A 20,406-nucleotide genomic window follows, 5' to 3' on the forward strand; every position below is an offset into this window, starting at 1 on the left:
TGGACCTGTTGTATGCTAATTTAAAAGTTAAAAGTTAAAGATGCCTACAGCTCTAAAGGAGTCAGCCCAAGGTGCTGAAAGCCTGTGCTTCTCAGCTATGTGGTGTTCTCCAACACATCTTCAACCTCAGTCTGCATCTAGAGAGAGTTCCTCTTGGGTGGAAAAAGTTTTGCTGGGAGAGAAATTGAAAAACACGCAGGTCACAGGTCGCAGAAGAAGAAGAAGCCTAGTTTCAGCTTAGTTATGAGGTGACAGCAGATCAACAGGGGCCTGTAATCACACAGTGACAAGATGTTCGGCATCATTCTACCTTTACTGTTATATACATGATACATTTAAAATTAGGGGTGGTGTACAGTTCTTACTGCTTAATGAAACAAAATGAAGCTCATGATAAACTCTACTCATTTTTTATATTTTACACTTAATGCCTACTTTGACACTGGACTATTTAAATACCTGTTTTTCATGATTGTCATGTTTTTATACATTTTAATAGTTTCTGCCAATCTTGTGCTCATCGTGATCATCTGTACAAACAGAAGTTTACATGAACCCCTGTACCTATTTCTGTGCAGCCTATTTGTAAATGAACTGTTTGGTAGTACGTCAGTGTTTCCACTTCTTTTGGTTCACATCCTGTCTGACCTCCACACTGTTTCTGCTTCTCTTTGTTTCCTGCAGGATTTCTTTTTATTCTTCTATGGGGCTGTAGAATATGTAAACCTAGCCATGATGTCTTATGACAGATACATTGCTATTTGTTTTCCTCTACAATAAAACACACTTATGACATTTAAGAAAAGCGCCATGGTTATTGCTGTGACATGGTTTTACCCTTTACTGCCTCTTTACAGCTGTGTGGGAACATCATACATCAAGTGTATTGTGACAATTACTCCATCAAAAAACTGGCATGTTCAGACACCACAGTAAATAATATCTACGAACTTATTGCTGCTTCTCTTACAGTCTATGCTCCAGTATCTGTAATTCTTTACACCTACATGAGGATTCTTAAAGTGTGTTTTTCTGGTTCTAAACAGACCAGACAGAAAGGGGTCAGTACCTGCACACCTCACCTTGCTTCTCTGCTCAACTTCTCTTTTGGGTCTTTCTTTATCATACTACAGATCAGATTTAATATGAGCAGTGTACCGAATATGCTGCGAATATTTTTGTCATTGTACTTTTTTACATGCCAGCCTCTTTTGAATCCTGTAATTTATGGCCTGAACATGTCCAAAATACGCACTAAATGTAAAATTCTACTTTTAGGTGCTGTTGGGAAGTGTAGGTCAAATTATTTCCAGAGTCCCTGGGTGGGCAAATCAGTCTAACTACAGCAATTAAAACAAGTTAAAAAGCTAATTGATATCTGTTTTTGAAATATCAAGAATCTTGTTCCTCTCCTTTATGACTTTAAATCAAATGGCAGATTGTGCACTAGTGCTTCACAATGATTATACTATTATACTGTTGTTTTTTTTGGGGATTTTTCATAAAGTGACGCATTAATGGACTTGATTTCAGTTTGAAGATAATGGTTGCACAGTTTAATTAACAAACATTTAAAGGCAATCCAATTTTCTTATTGTTTGATTTAATTTATAATTAAAATTCAATTTTATTTGTATAGCGATAAATCACAACAGGAGTCATCTCAATGAACTTTACAGTGTTTAAGATTCAAGATTCAAGAAACTTTATTAATCCCAGAGGGAAATTGTTTTGCCTCATTACAGTTGTTCTCAACACAGACAGAAAGAAAAGGAACCAGGAGAGATCCACATCAACATAAATACACAATAACATTAATACTAAAACATTAATACCCAACAAAAACTCAATATATATACAGAATATGTAAAATAGATGTATGAAAATGTATCAATATTTATAGCCCATTGTGGATTGACAGCAAGTATACGACACAACTATCACTTCCCCCAACACTTACAGAGGGGGGAGTCATTGTAGAGATTGATGGTCTCAGGTAGAAAGGATCTCCTGTGGTTCTCTGTGGAGCACTTGATGTTAATAAGTCTTTGGCTGAACGTGCTCCTCTGTCCAACACACTGTGCAGTGGCTGGAAGGGATTTTCCAGGATTGAGGAGTTTGGACAGCATCCTCCTCTCAGCTACAACAACATGTAGAGGGTCCAGCTCCACCCCGAGAACAGAGCCAGCCCTCCTGATCAGTTTGTTTAGTCTGTTAGTGTCTGCCACCTTCATGTTGCTGCCCCAGCAGACCACAGCATAGAAGAAAACACTGGAACCACACACTCATAAAACATCCACTGTCACAAGTAAGGGGAAAGGGATGAGGCAGGGATAAATGAAAACAGAATTTTTTCACAGAGGACTACAAAAACTAGGAACTAAGGTGGGTATCAACAAAAAAACGCTACAAAAGCTGGCAGAAAACATGAAGACAAAGTAACAACATAAAACTACCAATGTGGCAGGGAACAAAGTAACAAAACAAGAAACCAAAGTACAACAGAAAACCACTGCTCAATGGCAGGAAAACAACACACAGAAACAGGTAACTAAAGTCCAAAAGTTCAGAGACTCAGAGTCCAGAGGATCCGGGGGTAGGAAAACAGAGCTGAGGAGGATGGCTAGGAGCAGGACTGGTAGCAGGTTGAGAGCTGGTAGGGAGCAGGCAGGTAAATGACAACGATCTGACAGAGGGGAGATGACTGAGGAGAGTCTTTGTAGGGAGAAGGGGACACAGGTGGAGCGAATGTGCAAATAATGACTGGGCGAGCAGGTAGAGAAGTGGCTGGTGGGTGGAGACCAGAGGGAGAGGAAGAACTGGGGAAAATCCAAAGCTGGCCGGGTGCCAGGCTGAAACGGTGACATCAACAGCATGGTGCTGCAGACGTTAAAGCACTTGAGTCTCCTCAGAAAGTAGATCCAGCTCTGAGCCTTTTTGTACAGTGTTGCTGAGTTCTTAGTCCAGTCCGGTTTGTTGTCCAAGTACACTCCCAGGTATTTGTACTCGGATAGAACCTCCACCTCCCCCTGTATAAAGAGAGAGGGATGACAGGACTCCAAGATTTCCTGAAGTCCATCACCAGCTCCTTTGTTTTATTGATGTTGAATTGCAGATGGTTGAGTCCACACCAGTCCACAAAACTGTCCACCACTCCACAGTACTCCGTGACATCTCCACCCTTAATACATCCTACAACTGCAGAGTCATCAGAGAACTTCTGAAGATGACAGGACTCTGAGTTGTACCTGAAGTCTGAGGTGTACAGGGTGAAGAGGAATGGAGACAGAACTGTCCCCTGTGGAGCACCTGTGCTTCAGACCACAGTGTCAGACACACAGTTCTGCAGACGGACATACTGTGGGTGATTAGTGAGTTAGTCCATGATCCAGGAAATCAGGGGAGTGTTGACCTGCATGTTTTTTAATTTCTCTCCCAGCAGTGCAGGCCGGATGGTGTTGAATGCTCTGGAGAAATCAAAAAAGATTATCCTCACTACGCCCCCAGGCTTGTCCAGGAGGGCGAAGGTACGATGGAGCAGATGCATGATGGTGTCATCCACTCCAACTTGGGGTTGATAAACAAACTGGAGGGGGTCAAGTGAGGGTTTGACCAGAGGTCGGAGGGACTCCAGGATCAGCCTCTCAAAAGCCTTCATAATGTGTGATGTCAGAGCCACTGGTCTGTAGTCATTGAGGACTCTGGGACGTGGCGTCTTATTCACAGGAACAAGGCACGACTTTTTCCACCCAAGAGGAACTCTCTCCAGGTGTAGGCTGAGGTTGAAGATGTGTTGGAGAACAACACAGAGCTGAGGAGCACACGCTTTCAGCACGCTTGGGCTGACTCCATCTGGCCCTGCAGCTTTTGTGGGGTGAAGCCTGTTCAGCTCTCTTCTCACCTGCTCAGCTGAGATCATTTGGGTGGTGGCTGAGTCATGTGGGGGAGGGACTGAGGAGCAGCTAGTGAACTGAAGTGGGCTCTGTGGATCAGCCTGGAATCGGTTGAAAAATTATTACATTAGTTGAAACAGTCTCCTGGCTGCTGGACTTGCAGCCAGTGATGGTCCTCATGGCCCTTCAAACCTCCCTGGTGATGTTTTGTTGAAGGCTTTGTTCCAGTTTTCTTCTGTAAGCCTCCTTCCCCTCCCTGATTCTGACAGACAGCAGTCTCTGGACCCTCTTAACTGCCTCCCTGTCTCCTGATCTGAATGCCTTCTTTTTGTCACAGTTTAAGGGGAAAGGGACGAGGCAGGGATGAACTTAAAACCAGATTTATTTATACAAAAGTACACAAAACAGGGAACTAAGGGGGGTGTCAACGGACACTAGAAAAGCAGGCAGTAACGTCAGTAACAACATAAAACTACCAATGTGGTGGGGAACAAAGTAACAAAACAAGAACCTAAAGTACAACAGAAAACCACTGCAATGGCAGGAAAACAACTCACAAAAATTCCAGAGTCCAGAGGATCTAGGGGGGAAGAAAAAAGGGTTGAGGAGCAAGGCTAGGAGCAAGGCTAGGAGCAAGGCTAGGAGCAAGGCTAGGAGCAAGGCTAGGAGCAAGGCTAGGAGCAAGCTGGTTAATGACAACGATCTGACAGAGGGGAGATGACTAAGGAGAGTTTTTGTAGGGAGAGGGGGACACAGGTGGAGCCAATGTGTAATCAGTGACTAGCAGCACAGGGAGAGAAGTGGCTGGTGGGTGGAGACCAGAGGGAGAGGAAGAATTGGGGAAAATCCAAAGCTGGCCAGGTGCCAGGCCGAAACAGTGACACTTTTTGTCATTCAGGATGGCTTTGATGTCCTGAGTGACCCAGGGCTTATTGTTTGGGAGGCAGCAAATGATTTTTGTGGGTACGTGGGTGTCCACACAGAAATTGATGTAGTCAGAGATGCAGTCTGTCAGTCCATCAATGTCGTCACCGTGAGGTTCACAGAGAGTCTTCCAGTCTGTCTCTTCAAAGCATCCCTGCAGGGCAGAGGGTGCCACCCCTGTCCACCTCTTTACAGTTTTAATGGTGGCAGGCTGCCACTGCAGGAGGAGATGTACCAGGTTGTGATCCGACTTTCCCAGAGGGGGGAGGGCAGTGGAGCTGTAGGCATCTTTAACATTAGCATACATCAGGTCCAATGTCCTCTCCCCCCTGGTGGGACAGCTCACAAAATGGGTCAAGGTAGGAAGTGTCTTATTGAGGGTGGCGTGATGTGATTAAAGTCTCCAGAGATCATAAAGAAGGCGTCAGGGTGTCTGGTCTGCAGGCTGGAGGTGACCGTCTGAATGACGTCACGCAGCAGCGGCGTTAGCAGACGGTGTGAGGATCTGCCGACTACTTTTCAGACTGGCCTCTTATTCTGAAGGTCCCGTTTCCGGGCGGTGTGGTATTCGTGCAGCAGCTTGACATACATTAAGCTGATTGATTGCACTGTTTTTCGTTGGATTATCTGTTGGAGTAATAGCTAGCTCTAAATGACTATTCCAAATAATTGGAATAATATTAATAACTTGTATGAAGATTTCCAGTCAGGATTTACATCATAGTACAGAAACAGCACTGGTAAAGGTCACTAACAATCTTCAAGGGATTATTTCAACAAGAGTACAAGGGAAAAGTCAATTAGTTCTGCGGAGCACCTATTGGGAGGAGATGGAGCAGGGTGTGGAGGTCTGGGTGTGAACTGGAAGTGGTTGCTGACAGGAAGAGGTGATCTGATGTCACAGCCAATATGGCTGACCAACGGCGAGCACGTGGAGCAGATGGAGTCAGATGGAGAAGGTGAGTACTGGGAATGGCGGCTGGCAATAGCGGAAGGAGTCCAGGAGAGTAAATACAGTTTGCAGAAGCACAATGAGAGACATTCCAAATCCAAATACAGATCATGATGATGTTGTAGCCCAAAATCTAATAAACAGAGTGATAATACAGTCCAAGGTCATGCACAAAAGCAGTTCAAACAATAAATCCAATAAACTTATATCCAAGGTCAGGTCCAGGTCATACACAGTGAAGACAGGTCCAAAGAGAAGTCCAGCAGGCAAAATCCACAGTAAAACGACAGTCTGGCTCAAAGACTAGGAGGTCCACACAGAGTCAGAGCAGGGAAGGGAACAACGAGGGAGAGAACAGATTAAGAGAAACACTCATGGTAGCCGAGGGGGTAGGCCAAAGGCAGGTCTAGCTCAGGCAGGTCTGGCGAGGGAATTGGGCAGAGATGGGGCAGATGAGGTTCAGGTCCAGTACGGTGAGCAGGGAGAGAATGAGGGAGAAAACAGGAGAGAGATAAACTGTAAACACTGTAAAGTTCTTTGAAATGAATTTTGTTATACAAATAAAATTTAAATCCAAACTAACTGGGGAGAGCTTCATCATGCAGCAATACAATGATCCAAAACACTTAATAAAGAAGTTAATAATTGGTTTCCACTGTTTCCCTCTAGTTGTATTTACATAAATATGTAGGGATAGGGATATATAGAGACTGGGGTTCAAATCCCAGCTGTGGCCTACCTCCAGTAGGGATCCTTAGGTAAGACCTACTCACGCTTACCCTGCCTACCATTGTACCCTACTTGTAAGTCGCTTTGGATAAAAGTGTTTGGTAAATGACTAAAATGTAAATGTAAATGTAAGTTCCAGTCTTGTTCAGGGACAATTCATGTGGTCCGGAACTGGGAAGAACCGAGACTTAAACCACCGACCCCGGGTGACTGCCCTACGAAATGAAGTACTGTCTCACCTTAAAAGGTTGTGGCAATACAGAAATTTTTAACATCAACTTTGGTCTTACTGATAACTTACTGATCAATATGGAGATAATGTTCAAAGATACACTACCTCTCCAAAAAAAAAGTCCCCACCTGGATTTAACTAAGCAAAAAGGTAAGAGCTTCCCACTGGATACTTACTGCATGGATGATTATGTTTCAGCTGCCAACAAGTTATTGAACTCTAACTGATGCAGTGAGCAGCTTCTCATTTCTTAAACAACCATGTCTGAAGACACATCCTGTGGTTGAGGAAAATATGTTCATCGGTTTTAGAAGAGTCAAATTATCAAATGAATCAAAGAAAACATCTGAGGAGACTGATGAAACTACTAAAACTGGGTTAAGAACTGTCCAATGGAAGAAGGTCATGTGGTCTGATGAGTCCAGATTGACCCTGTTCCAGAGTGATGGAGCATCAGGGTAAGAAGAGAGGAGGTGAAGTGATGCACCCATCATGACTAGTGTCTACTGTACAAGACTGTGGGGGCAGTGCTATGATCTGGGGTTGCTGCAGTTGGTCAGGTCTAGGTTCAGCAACGTTATGAGTCCAAAGAATGAGGTCAGCTGACTACCTGAATATACTGAAGGACCAAGTTATTAATCAATGGATTCTTTCTTCCCTGATGTCTCGGACATATTCCAAGACGACAATGTCAGGATTCATCAGGTTCAAACTGTAAAAGAGTGGTTCAGGGAGCAGGACACATAATTTTCACACATTGATTGGTCACCACAGAGTAAAGGCCTTGACCCCACTGGCACATCCCACTCTTTGGGATGTGCCGGAGAAGACAACGAAATATTAGAGAGTAATTTTTTTTAGATGGGCAGTGTATATAAAATACAAAATATACAAAGATAGATAGATATAGACAGAGAAGTTAAAGCAGCAACAAATGTTACATTTAACAATTTATTATTCTTCCTGGCTCAATCATGAAGTTAGTAACAGCATGTGTTTTGATAATGACATCAACAAGCTGCTGTGGGCGTCCACTGGGAGAAGTTTAAAAGAAGCAGAAGAAGAGTTTCAGTTTAGTTAGGAAGGAATCCATTACAATAACAACAATTAGCTTAACTGTAATTATGTTTTTTTATTTTTTACAAATTCTTTCTATTTCCTTGACTTTAAGTTGGTAAAATACTGTTTGTTTGGGTTTTGTCCTTCACATAATATTAGTGTGATAGAGAATCATGATCAACTCTACACATGTTTCATATTTTGTACTTTCTGCCTACTTTGACACTGGAGATTTAAAATATCTATATTTTCTCATTATTCTGTGTTTTTATGTTTTAATAGTTTGTGCTAATCTATTGCTCATCGTGATTATCTGTACAAACAGAAGTTTACATGAACCTATGTACATGTTTCTGTGCAGCCTGTTTGTTAACGAACTGTTTGGTAGTACAGGGCTGTTTCCATCTCTCCTGGTTCAGATCCTCTCTGACATCCACACTGTTTCTACTCAGTCTTGTTTCCTGCAGGTTTTCTGTGTGTACACTTATGGCAGTGTAGAATTTACTAATTTAGCCGTCATGTCTTATGACAGATACCTTGCTATCTGTTGTCCTCTACAATATAACACACATATGACATCTACTAAGGTCACCTTGCTTATTGCTGTTGTATGGTTGCCTCCTGTTTTTGGAGTTTTTGTCACAGTCTGTTTGACTGCCTCTTTACAGCTGTGTGGGAACATCATACATCAAGTGTATTGTGACAATTACTCCATCATAAAACTGGCATGTTCAGACACCACAGTAAATAATATCTACGAACTTATTGCTGCTTCTCTTACAGTCTATGCTCCAGTATCTGTAATTCTTTACACCTACATGAGGATTCTTAAAGTGTGTTTTTCTGGTTCCAAACAGACCAGACAGAAAGCGGTCAGTACCTGCACACCTCACCTTGCTTCTCTGCTCAACTTTTGTTTTGGGGTCTCCTTTGAAATATTACAGAGCAGATTTAATATGAGCAGTGTATCGAATATGCTGCGAATAGTTTTGTCATTGTACTTTTTTACATGCCAGCCACTGTTGAACCCTGTAATATATGGCCTGAACATGTCCAAAATACGCACTAAATGTCAAAGTTTACTTTAAGTTCATTTGGGAAGTGTAGATCAATTAATAATTTTGTTAAGTGTCTTGAGTAACCAGTAAATATTTACTTTGGACTACACTATAGTATTTTTTAAGAAAAAGAAAGACATTTACATTTGTTACATAATTTGTAAAGAACCATGTACACAAATAATGTCATTCAGAGAGATAAGATCTTTCATTAATGACAAACTTCAAGAGCAAGACATGGAGACATAAATTGTAATGTAGACAATTTTAGGATAAAAATACAAATCTTGGGTCCAAATCATCCAAACATATATAATAATTCATGGGTAATTTTAACACCTAGATTTATGTAGTACAGTGTGATGATATTGGATGTGTTGCTGAAAGCTTTCCTGCCCTTTAAAAACACACACCAGTTTACTGTTGCAGCACTGTTGCTACTCTCCCTAGGTGTGGTCGTCCTGTAAAGATGACTGCAAGTCCGTGTTACATTTCCCTCCTCCAGCCAGCTGAGGCAGTGTCCCCGGAGGTCTCTGTCTCTGTTTTCCTCACTTCCGGGGACAGGCCTTGGCTGATTTGAGTGGCAACAGGTGTGGGTTTAAGCAGGTGTTTTGTGTTAATCATTAGTTTGTCTTGTATTTAAGTCCATGTCTGTGTGTTTGTTATTTGCTAGTGTGTCTACCTTGTTTGTTCCCTGCCTCTTCCATTTACCTTTTCCCTGACCTCTAGCTTTGTTCTCCACGGTTCGTAAGTCTTGTTAGTCTAGTCAGTTTGTTTGCTCTGTAGTTTGTTACAGCATTTAGCTGCGTTTTTTGTTTCTTCTAGGTCCAGCTTTGACTGTGTAGTCTTAGGTTATTTATCCCAGCGTTTGCTGTGGTTTTGTTTTCGTTTGTTAGTTCCAGCTTCTGCTGTGATTTTGATTTCTGTTGTATTGTGTTTAGTTGTGAGTTTTTGTTTATTCTATAGACTAGTGAGTTCCTAGTTTGCCTGCCTTTTGCAGTGTTTTTTAGTTTGATTCACCTTTTGAGATTTTGGTTTGTTCATTTGATTTTTGTTTGCATTACATCACCTCTTTTCTGCATTTAGTTATTATTTCTGTTAATAAATCTTATGTGGGAAATCGCACTCTGTTGTCCTGCTGTCCTTCTGCAACTGGGTCCACTAGTTAGCTCGTGTGTAACAGTCTGCTGAATGAGGTAAAGAAGAATCCTAGACTGTCAGCTAAAGACACATGCTAACATTTTTGTCGACACGTCTACAATAAGGAAAACATTAAACAAGAATAGAGTACATGGGAGGACACCACAGAGGAAGCCATTGCTGTCCAAAAAAAACATTGCAGCATGTTTGAAGTTTGCAAAAGAGCACCTGGATGTTCCACAGCACTACTGGCAAAATATTATGTGGACAGATAAAACCAAAATTGAGTTGTTTGGAGAAAACACAACACTATGTGTGGAGAAAAAAAGGCACAGCACACCAACATCAAAACCTCATCCCCACTGTAAAACATGGTGGAGGGAGCATCATGGTTTGGGGCTGCTTTGCTGCCTCAGGGGCTAGACGGATTGTTGTAATTGATGGAAAAATGAATTCCAGAGTTTATCAAGACATTTTGCAGGAAAACGTAAGAACATCTGTCACCAACTGAAGCTCTGCAGAGGATGGGTGATGCAACAGGACAATGATCCAAAGCATAGAAGTAATTCAACAGAAGAATAGCTTCAACAGAACAAAATACACCTTCTGGAGTGGTCCAGTCAGAGTCCTGACCTCAACCCAGATTGAAATGCTGTGGCATAACCTTAAGAAAGCGATTCATCCCAGACATCCCAAGAATATTAATACACTGAAAGAGTTTTGTGAAGAGGAGTGGTCCAAAATTACTCCAGATTGTTGTGCAGGTCTGATCTGTAACTACAGGAAACGTTTGGTTGAGGTTAATGCTGCCAAAGACGGGTCAACCATTTGTTAAGTCACATACTTTTTCCACCCTGCACTGTGAATGTTTACATGTTATGTTCAATAAAAACATGAAAACATATAATGTTTGTGTACTATTATTTTAAGCAGACTGTTTTTGTATTGTTGTGACTTAGATGAAGATCAGAGCACATTTTATGACCAATTCATGCAGAAATCCACATAATCCCAAACATACTTTTTCTTGCCACTGTATATGCCGCATATATATATTTTGAAGTACCACATACTTTGTCTAAATAATATTAAAAACATTTGAAAAACGCCCTCTTTTGTGGGCTCTGTCGTCTGTCTCTCTCCTCTCTGTCGTCTGTCTCTCTCCTCTCTGTCGTCTGTCTCTCTCCTCTCTGTCGTCTGTATCTCTCCTCTCTGTCGTCTGTCTCTCTCCTCTCTGTCGTCTGTCTCTCTCTCCTCTGTCGTCTGTATCTCTCTCCTCTCTGTCGTCTGTCTCTCTCCTCTCTGTCGTCTGTCTCTCTCCTCTCTGTGGTCTGTCTCTCTCTCCTCTCTGTCGTCTGTATCTCTCCTCTCTGTCGTCTGTCTCTCTCCTCTCTGTCGTCTGTCTCTCTCCTCTCTGTCGTCTGTATCTCTCCTCTCTGTCGTCTGTCTCTCTCTCCTCTCTGTCGTCTGTCTCTCTCCTCTCTGTCGTCTGTCTCTCTCCTCTCTGTCGTCTGTCTCTCTCCTCTCTGTCGTCTGTCTCTCTCCTCTCTGTCGTCTGTATCTCTCCTCTCTGTCGTCTGTCTCTCTCCTCTCTGTCGTCTGTCTCTCTCTCCTCTGTCGTCTGTATCTCTCTCCTCTCTGTCGTCTGTCTCTCTCCTCTCTGTCGTCTGTCTCTCTCCTCTCTGTCGTCTGTCTCTCTCCTCTCTGTCGTCTGTATCTCTCCTCTCTGTCGTCTGTCTCTCTCTCCTCTCTGTCGTCTGTCTCTCTCCTCTCTGTCGTCTGTATCTCTTTCCTCTCTGCTCTCTGTCATCTGTATCTCTCTCCTCTCTGTCGTCTGTCTCTCTCCTCTCTGTCGTCTGTCTCTCTCCTCTCTGTCGTCTGTATCTCTCTCCTCTCTGTCGTCTGTCTCTCTCCTCTCTGTCGTCTGTCTCTCTCCTCTCTGTCGTCTGTCTCTCTCCTCTCTGTCGTCTGTATCTCTCCTCTCTGTCGTCTGTCTCTCTCTCCTCTCTGTCGTCTGTCTCTCTCCTCTCTGTCGTCTGTCTCTCTCCTCTGTCGTCTGTCTCTCTCTCCTCTCTGTCGTCTGTCTCTCTCCTCTCTGTCGTCTGTCTCTCTCCTCTCTGTCGTCTGTCTCTCTCTCCTCTCTGTCGTCTGTCTCTCTCTCCTCTCTGTCGTCTGTCTCTCTCCTCTCTGTCGTCTGTCTCTCTCCTCTCTGTCGTCTGTCTCTCTCCTCTCTGTCGTCTGTCTCTCTCCTCTCTGTCGTCTGTCTCTCTCCTCTCTGTCGCCTGTCTCTCTCTCCTCTCTGTCGCCTGTCTCTCTCCTCTCTGTCGTCTGTCTCTCTCCTCTCTGTCGTCTGTCTCTCTCCTCTCTGTCGTCTGTCTCTCTCCTCTCTGTCGTCTGTATCTCTCTCCTCTCTGTCGTCTGTATCTCTCTCCTCTGTCGTCTGTATCTCTCTCCTCTCTGTCGTCTGTATCTCTCTCCTCTCTGTCGTCTGTCTCTCTCCTCTCCGTCGTCTGTATCTCTCTCCTCTCTGTCGTCTGTATCTCTCTCCTCTCTGTCGTCTGTATCTCTCTCCTCTCTGTCGTCTGTCTCTCTCCTCTATGTCGTCTGTCTCTCTCCTCTATGTCGTCTGTCTCTCTCCTCTCTGTCGTCTGTCTCTCTCCTCTCTGTCGTCTGTCTCTCTCTCCTCTCTGTCGTCTGTCTCTCTCCTCTCTGTCGTCTGTCTCTCTCCTCTCTGTCGTCTGTCTCTCTCCTCTCTGTCGTCTGTATCTCTCTTCTCTATGTCGTCTGTCTCTCTCTCCTCTCTGTCGTCTGTATCTCTCTCCTCTCTGTCGTCTGTCTCTCTCTTCTCTATGTCGTCTGTCTCTCTCTCCTCTCTGTCGTCTGTCTCTCTCCTCTCTGTCGTCTGTATCTCTCTCCTCTCTGTCGTCTGTCTCTCTCTCCTCTGTCGTCTGTATCTTTCCTCTGTCGTCTGTATCTCTCTCCTCTCTGTCGTCTGTCTCTCTCTCCTCTGTCGTCTGTATCTTTCCTCTGTCGTCTGTATCTCTCTCCTCTCTGTCGTCTGTCTCTCTCTCCTCTATGTCGTCTGTCTCTCTCCTCTCTGTCGTCTGTCTCTCTCTCCTCTCTGTCGTCTGTCTCTCTCCTCTCTGTCGTCTGTCTTTCTCCTCTCTGTCGTCTGTATCTCTCCTCTCTGTCGTCTGTCTCTCTCTCCTCTCTGTCGTCTGTCTCTCTCCTCTCTGTCGTCTGTCTTTCTCCTCTCTGTCGTCTGTCTCTCTCCTCTCTGTCGTCTGTCTCTCTCCTCTCTGTCGTCTGTCTCTCTCCTCTCTGTCGTCTGTATCTCTCCTCTCTGTCGTCTGTCTCTCTCCTCTCTGTCGTCTGTCTCTCTCCTCTCTGTCGTCTGTCTCTCTCCTCTCTGTCGTCTGTATCTCTCTCCTCTCTGTCGTCTGTCTCTCTCCTCTCTGTCGTCTGTCTCTCTCTCCTCTCTGTCGTCTGTCTCTCTCCTCTCTGTCGTCTGTCTCTCTCCTCTCTGTCGTCTGTCTCTCTCCTCTCTGTCGCCTGTCTCTCTCCTCTCTGTCGTCTGTCTCTCTCCTCTCTGTCGTCTGTCTCTCTCCTCTCTGTCGTCTGTCTCTCTCTCCTCTCTGTCGTCTGTCTCTCTCCTCTCTGTCTTCTGTCTCTCTCCTCTCTGTCGTCTGTCCCTCTCCTGTCTGTCGTCTGTCTCTCTCCTCTCTGTCGTCTGTCTCTCTCCTCTCTGTCGTCTGTCTCTCTCCTCTCTGTCGTCTGTCTCTCTCCTCTCTGTCGTCTGTCTCTCTCTCCTCTCTGTCGTCTGTATCTCTCCTCTCTGTCGTCTGTCTCTCTACTCTCTGTCGTCTGTCTCTCTCCTCTCTGTCGTCTGTCTCTCTCTCCTCTCTGTCGTCTGTATCTCTCCTCTCTGTCGTCTGTCTCTCTCCTCTCTGTCGTCTGTCTCTCTCCTCTCTGTCGTCTGTCTCTCTCCTCTCTGTCGTCTGTATCTTTCCTCTGTCGTCTGTCTCTCTCTCCGTCTCTGTCGTCTGTATCTCTCTCCTCTCTGTCGTCTGTATCTCTCCTCTCTGTCGTCTGTATCTCTCCTCTCTGTCGTCTGTCTCTCTCCTCTCTGTCGCCTGTCTCTCTCTCCGTCTCTGTCGTCTGTCTCTCTCCTCTCTGTCGTCTGTCTCTCTCCTCTCTGTCGTCTGTCTCTCTCTCCTCTCTGTCGTCTGTATCTCTCCTCTCTGTCGTCTGTATCTCTCCTCTCTGTCGTCTGTCTCTCTCTCCTCTCTGTCGTCTGTATCTCTCCTCTCTGTCGTCTGTCTCTCTCTCCTCTCTGTCGTCTGTCTCTCTCTCCTCTGTCGTCTGTATCTTTCCTCTGTCGTCTGTCTCTCTCCTCTCTGTCGTCTGTCTCTCTCCTCTGTCGTCTGTCTCTCTCTCCTCTCTGTCGTCTGTCTCTCTCTCCTCTCTGTCGTCTGTCTCTCTCCTCTCTGTCGTCTGTCTCTCTCTCCTCTCTGTCGTCTGTCTCTCTCTCCTCTGTCGTCTGTATCTTTCCTCTGTCGTCTGTCTCTCTCCTCTCTGTCGTCTGTCTCTCTCCTCTCTGTCGTCTGTCTCTCTCCTCTCTGTCGTCTGTCTCTCTCTCCTCTCTGTCGTCTGTATCTCTCCTCTCTGTCGTCTGTATCTCTCCTCTCTGTCGTCTGTCTCTCTCTCCTCTCTGTCGTCTGTATCTCTCCTCTCTGTCGTCTGTCTCTCTCTCCTCTCTGTCGTCTGTCTCTCTCTCCTCTGTCGTCTGTATCTTTCCTCTGTCGTCTGTCTCTCTCCTCTCTGTCGTCTGTCTCTCTCCTCTATGTCGTCTGTCTCTCTCCTCTCTGTCGTCTGTCTCTCTCCTCTCTGTCGTCTGTCTCTCTCTCTCCTCTCCGTCGTCTGTCTCTCTCTCTACTCTCTGTCGTCTGTCTCTCTCTCCTCTCTGTCGTCTGTCTCTCTCTCCTCTCCGTCGTCTGTCTCTCTCTCCTCTCTGTCGTCTGTCTCTCTCTCCTCTGTCGTCTGTCTCTCTCTCCTCTCTGTCGTCTGTATCTCTCCTCTCTGTCGTCTGTCTCTCTCTCCCTTGTCTGTATCTCTCTCCTCTCTGTTATCACCGTCTTTCTTTATTAATTTCTTTCCAACCCCGAACTTTCTCTCATCTACTGTTGAGTCGCAAATTTTACTGCCTGTGATCCACAGAATCGATTGGCTAAGTGAAGTCAGGTGGGAACTTAACTCGCATTCAATTGGCCAATGCGTTCTCGCGTCCATTAAATAACTATTGTAAAGAGCGAAATAGCCGTGCAAATTAAAATTAAGGTGTCCCGCAAGATTTGAAATCAAAACGTTCGGTTTGGTCTGTAGCTCTGGGTCCGTATGGGACAGCTTCTGGGTCTGGATCTAGACCGTGGTCCTCCTTGTTAGTGACCCCTGCTCTACATGTTGTGGCTGAGAGGAGGATTCTGTCCAAACTCCACCACAATAATTGTTACCACTACTGTTAGAAATGATTTGTAAAAAAAAAAAAAAAGACTGTGGTTGTTCAAGTTTCTGCCACTTGACAACCATTAAGACAATGCCACTGTAATGACTGGCTTCTTGTTATCTAAGTGAACTGCTAGTGTCTTATGATCCCCCACGCCTACTTCTATCAAAGGATGCTGGCTGCCTGTCAGTACCTCGAATCATAAAAACTACAGCTGGGGGCAGAGCCTTTTCTTACAAAGCCCCAAAGTTATGGAATAGCCTTCCAAACAGCGTTCGGGAGTGTTCCTCCCTGCATACAGCATGAATGTATGTTCAACTTTTAGATTAATTTGTAAGACCATGCTCGTATTTAGACTGCTTCCTTCCTGTAGATCATTCTGAATTAATTTCAGTAATTAATTCATCCAAACCATCAACATCAGGATCAGAGGAGGAGGACACAGGATCAAACTCCATACCCAGGGATGATTCGAAAGACAGAATGGAGTTTAAGAAGCTTTATTACAAAAGAAAATATAATAATATGAATGTGAGGAGGTCCAGTGATGTCACAGCTGAAGAGGGGTGGCTTCTGATGTAGGTGGAGGTCTATGAGAGGAGACAGGGTTAGCCGGAGTCACACAGTAGAATACTGATGTAATGAGAAGAGTTTATGACCCATGTGAGAGCGATGAGGTGAACTGGTAAGGGAGGAGTGGCGATGATCCAGCAGCTGTGTAGAGGTGAGAGGTGCTGATGATCCGGAAGTGGTGTAGTCTTGTAGCCAATGTCTAAGATGGCCGGTGTGGATTGGTGAGCACATAGAGCTGAGAGAGGCAGGTGGAAACAGAATATCCTGGGGCACAGAGCAAAAGCCTAATGGCTGGTTATGAGAGTGTGCAAAGTCAACACAGAAGCAAAAACGATCTGATATCCATGATCCAAAACTCAGAGTGATAAGACAGTCAGAGGTCATACACAGAAAAGGCTGTTCCAATAGATGGTAGGTAGGGCAGGTCCAAAAGCAGAGGGGACGGTCTGAGGTCCAAACACAGAGACAGAGTAGGGTAAAGGACTGGAAGGAGGAACAGGTTCGAAACAGAGAGAAAGGGAAACAAATCAGGTTAGGTGAATACACTCACAGTACCGGAGGTTCAGGTGATATAGAGTGTGAGTCCTCTCCTGGGAAGGCAGAATGAGGAAAAGCACAGCCCAAGTAGGATAACACTCACGGCACTGGAGGTTTAGACTGAGGCAGGTCAGAACAGAAGGCAGGTCAGGTTAGGGGGTAGTCAGGCAGATACGGGTTTCAGGTCAGGCAGGGTTTGTATCAGAAAGCAGTCCGAAGATTAGTGATGGACAGTTTTGCTGTCAGGTCAATGTGAGACTATGTGGTAAACTGGCAGACCTGCTAATAAAGGGAAAGGGCGGACACAGGTGTGGGCAATCTGCAATCAACAGGTCACCTGACAGAAGAGAAAGAAAACAAGGAACAGGCCAAACCAGGAAATCAGGGGCAGACAGGCAGGAGGAGCATCAGACAGTGGTCTAGTCTCTATACTCGTCATGTTAGATCTTAGTGCTGCATTCGACACTATAGATCACAACATTTTATTATATATTGTATCTATCAGATAGATTCCAGTTAGTGCATGTGCAAAGGAAGATGCAGAATATATATATATATATATATACATGTGTGTATATATTATAGCAGACTGGAGAGCCCTTAGACGAGGCCCTTAATGCTACCTGTCTACCTTGAATAATGAGAGTTGGAAACACTCAGTCAAACCGGCTTGGACATCACCCGGGTCAACAAGGTCCGCGTCAGGTGTTGGGGAACCAGGGCAACCTAATGAGAAGTGGGCTACTGGAACACGGATAAGACATTCATGGACAAGAGATGAGAACAGGGAACTATTGGAATGCTACTACACAAGTAACCCTAGTGAGCGGGGCTACATGAAGAGGATGTGGGAACTATGGACACTTCGAGACCCACCATCAAGGCTAACACTGAAACAACCAGTAGCACAGTGCTCTAACATCCGTAAGATACAACTCATGTCACAACTAGAGATTGATGAGGTACAACACAAATGCTACGGCAAGGGGGAGTCAGGTCAGCGGGGAGATATTACAATCATCCTCCCCACCACCAGAGATTGGGTTCCAAGCCCCAGTAACAGAGCTCAATACAAGAGCAGCTGACCTAAGATTGAAGATCATGGCTAAGATGGACACCTGGAGCCCCTGGGGCCAGTTACCAAGAATAAGTGAAGTATCTTCTGAAAGTCTGCTAGAAGATGTGGATGCAGCACAGCAGACAATACCAACTCTGACCATCACTGAGACCAATCAGCTAATATACAACACAGCAACCTGTGATCCTTGAGGTACTTGGCTATAAGATCAAGCCATAAGGTGCAGTATCCTCCATGGAAACGGAGGTTCGAGGCTAAGATCAAAGCAACACAGAGAGAAGTTAGCCAACTATCGGAATTACAGAAAGGTATCATGTAGAAGAATCAGATGCTTAAGAGGTACAGTAACATGGCCATACCTGAGGCCTTGGAGACTGCCAAGCAAAGGCTCACAGCCCTGGCTACCCGGCTGAAGAGATACACCAGAGAAGTTGAGACCAGGAGAATAAACAGGATGTTCTCCACTGAGCCATCCAAGGTGCACTCACAGTGGCAGGGTAATTACATGAGAGCAGACCCACCAAGGCTGGAGACTGAACAATACTGGAAAAGCATATGGGAGAGGAAGGCATCACATAACAGCAATGCCCAGTGGCTGGTGGACTTAAGAGCAGACCACAGCAAACTTCCTGAACAAGTTCCAGTTACCATCACAATGGCAGACATCCAAGAGAGGGTCTCGGGTATGAAGAACTGGACAGTACCAGGTCCTGACATGATCCATGCCTACTGGCTAAAGAAGCTAACCTCACTCCACGAGCGCAAATGAACAATCTACTAGTGGATGAAACCCACCCTGAATGGCAAATGGAAGGCCGGACAGTCCTGATCCTGAAGGACCCCCAAAAGGGAGCAGTCCTATCCAACTACCGCCCAATAACCTGCCTCTGCACAACATGGAAGCTCCTGTCAGGCATCATAGCAGCCAAGATGCAGCACATGGATCAATACATGAGCAGTGCCCAGAAAGGAATTGATAGTAACAAAGCACCCCTGGTGTCTACCAGCTACTGGTAGACAAAACAGTCACCCGAGACTGTAAGACCAGACATACCAACCTGTGCACTGCCTGGATTGACCACAAGAAAGCTATGACTCAAGGCCTCACACATAGATCATGGAATGCTTGGAACTGTATAGGATCAACAGGACTCTAAGAACTTTCATCCAGAAAGTGGAAAACAACCCTAGAGGCCTACTTCAAGCCCAAGTCAACATCAAGTGCGGCATATACCAAGGAGATGCTCTGTCCCCACTGCTGTTGTGCATAAGCCTAAATCCCCTCAGCCAGATCATCACCAAGACTGGCTATGGATACCGACTACGAATTGCCACAACCATCAGCCACCTCCTCTATATGGATGACATCAAGCTCTATGCCAAGAGTGAACGAGACATCGACTTGCTGATACATACCACCAGGATATACAGCCAAGACATCGGGATGTCATTCGGACTGGATAAGTGTGGTCAGCATAGTGTAGAGGAACATCTGTGCAGAGTACAGGCTGGAAGTCTCAAAGTAAAAATGGGACACACCTCCAAAGGTGGTCGAAAGTGACCGAGCTAAGATCCTGTGGGACTTCCAGATACAGACTGACAAACTGGTAATGGCCAACCAAGCCGACATAATAGTGGTGGACAAACAGGAGAACAAAGCTGTAGTGATAGATGTAGCAATCCCAAGTGATGACAACATCAGGAAGAAGGAGCACGAGAAGATCGAGAAATACCAAGGGCTGAAAGAAGAGCTGGAAAAGATGTGGAAGGTGAAGGTCCAAGTGGTACCCGTGGTGGGAACACTGGGGGCTGTAACTCCCAAACTGCAAGAGTGGCTCCAGCAGATCCCAAGAACAACATCTGAGATCTCTGTCCCTCAAGCTGTGTGTGTATATATATATATATATATGTGTGTGTGTGTATATATATATATATGTGTGTGTGTATATATATATGTGTGTGTGTGTATATATATATATATATATATATATATATATATATATATATATATATATATATATATATATATATATATATATATATATATAATGTGTATGTATGTATGTATGTATATATATATATATATATATATACACACTGTATATACAGTGTAAACTTGAAAATCAGGCAAAAAAGAGTGAAAATCCAGTCAAGGTCTGAGGTCCAGAATTGCAGGACTGTGTGAAGTAATCAAAAACAACACATAGGGCAAGGTACAGGCAAGGTCAAACGGGTCCAAACAATCATAGTGATTAGTGAAGCTGGGGAAATGGAAAATTAGTGGGGAACACGAAGGTGACCAAAATGAAAAACATGGGGCAGAAAATGGAGCCTGAAGCTGCACAACTCACCTAAAGCATCTATTTTGGACGGATATCTGTCAACTCTTACAAAAAATATTAGTAGCTATTTATATGAAAATATCCGTACTTTCCCATTTCTCTGTCCCTTTTACTGTTGAAGTTGCAAAAAATGTTTAAACATGTCTGGAAATTAAGCCAGTAACGGTCTGTGTTTTGATAATGACATACATCTACTACTGTGGGCGTTTACTAAAGCTTAAAAGAAGCAGAAGCCGAGTCTGACTTTAGTGAGGAGGGACCCGCATATACTGAGTGTTTACTGTTAACTGTCTATAATGCTAATTTTAATTAGGCTCGAGGTGTTCTCAATGTTTTCTTACTAGTCCTTGAATGTAAATAGATAACATACAGCTGGTGTTTATTCT

General features: G+C 44.6%; 1 protein-coding gene and 1 pseudogene across 1 annotated transcript; both read left to right on the plus strand.

Annotated features, from left to right (window-relative positions):
• The first annotated feature begins 381 nt into the window (after nt 1-381).
• On the plus strand, nt 382-1,340 carry LOC113170368 (annotated as a pseudogene).
• Nucleotides 1,341-7,962: 6,622 nt separating this feature from the next.
• Nucleotides 7,963-8,877, plus strand: LOC113174491 (olfactory receptor 11A1-like). Its single transcript, XM_026378546.1, has one exon. The coding sequence runs from the start codon at nt 7,963-7,965 to the stop codon at nt 8,875-8,877; it is 915 nt and encodes a 304-aa protein (XP_026234331.1).
• The last annotated feature ends 11,529 nt before the right edge of the window (nt 8,878-20,406 follow it).

The sequence above is a fragment of the Anabas testudineus genome, chromosome 13 (genome assembly GCF_900324465.2).
Source record: "Anabas testudineus chromosome 13, fAnaTes1.2, whole genome shotgun sequence".
In the NCBI taxonomy this organism is placed as follows: Eukaryota; Metazoa; Chordata; class Actinopteri; order Anabantiformes; family Anabantidae; genus Anabas; species Anabas testudineus.

Excerpts from the sequence above, each read along its gene's own strand:
- LOC113174491 (XM_026378546.1), top strand. The coding sequence starts at position 7,963 with ATGATCAACTCTACACATGTTTCATATTTTGTACTTTCTGCCTACTTT.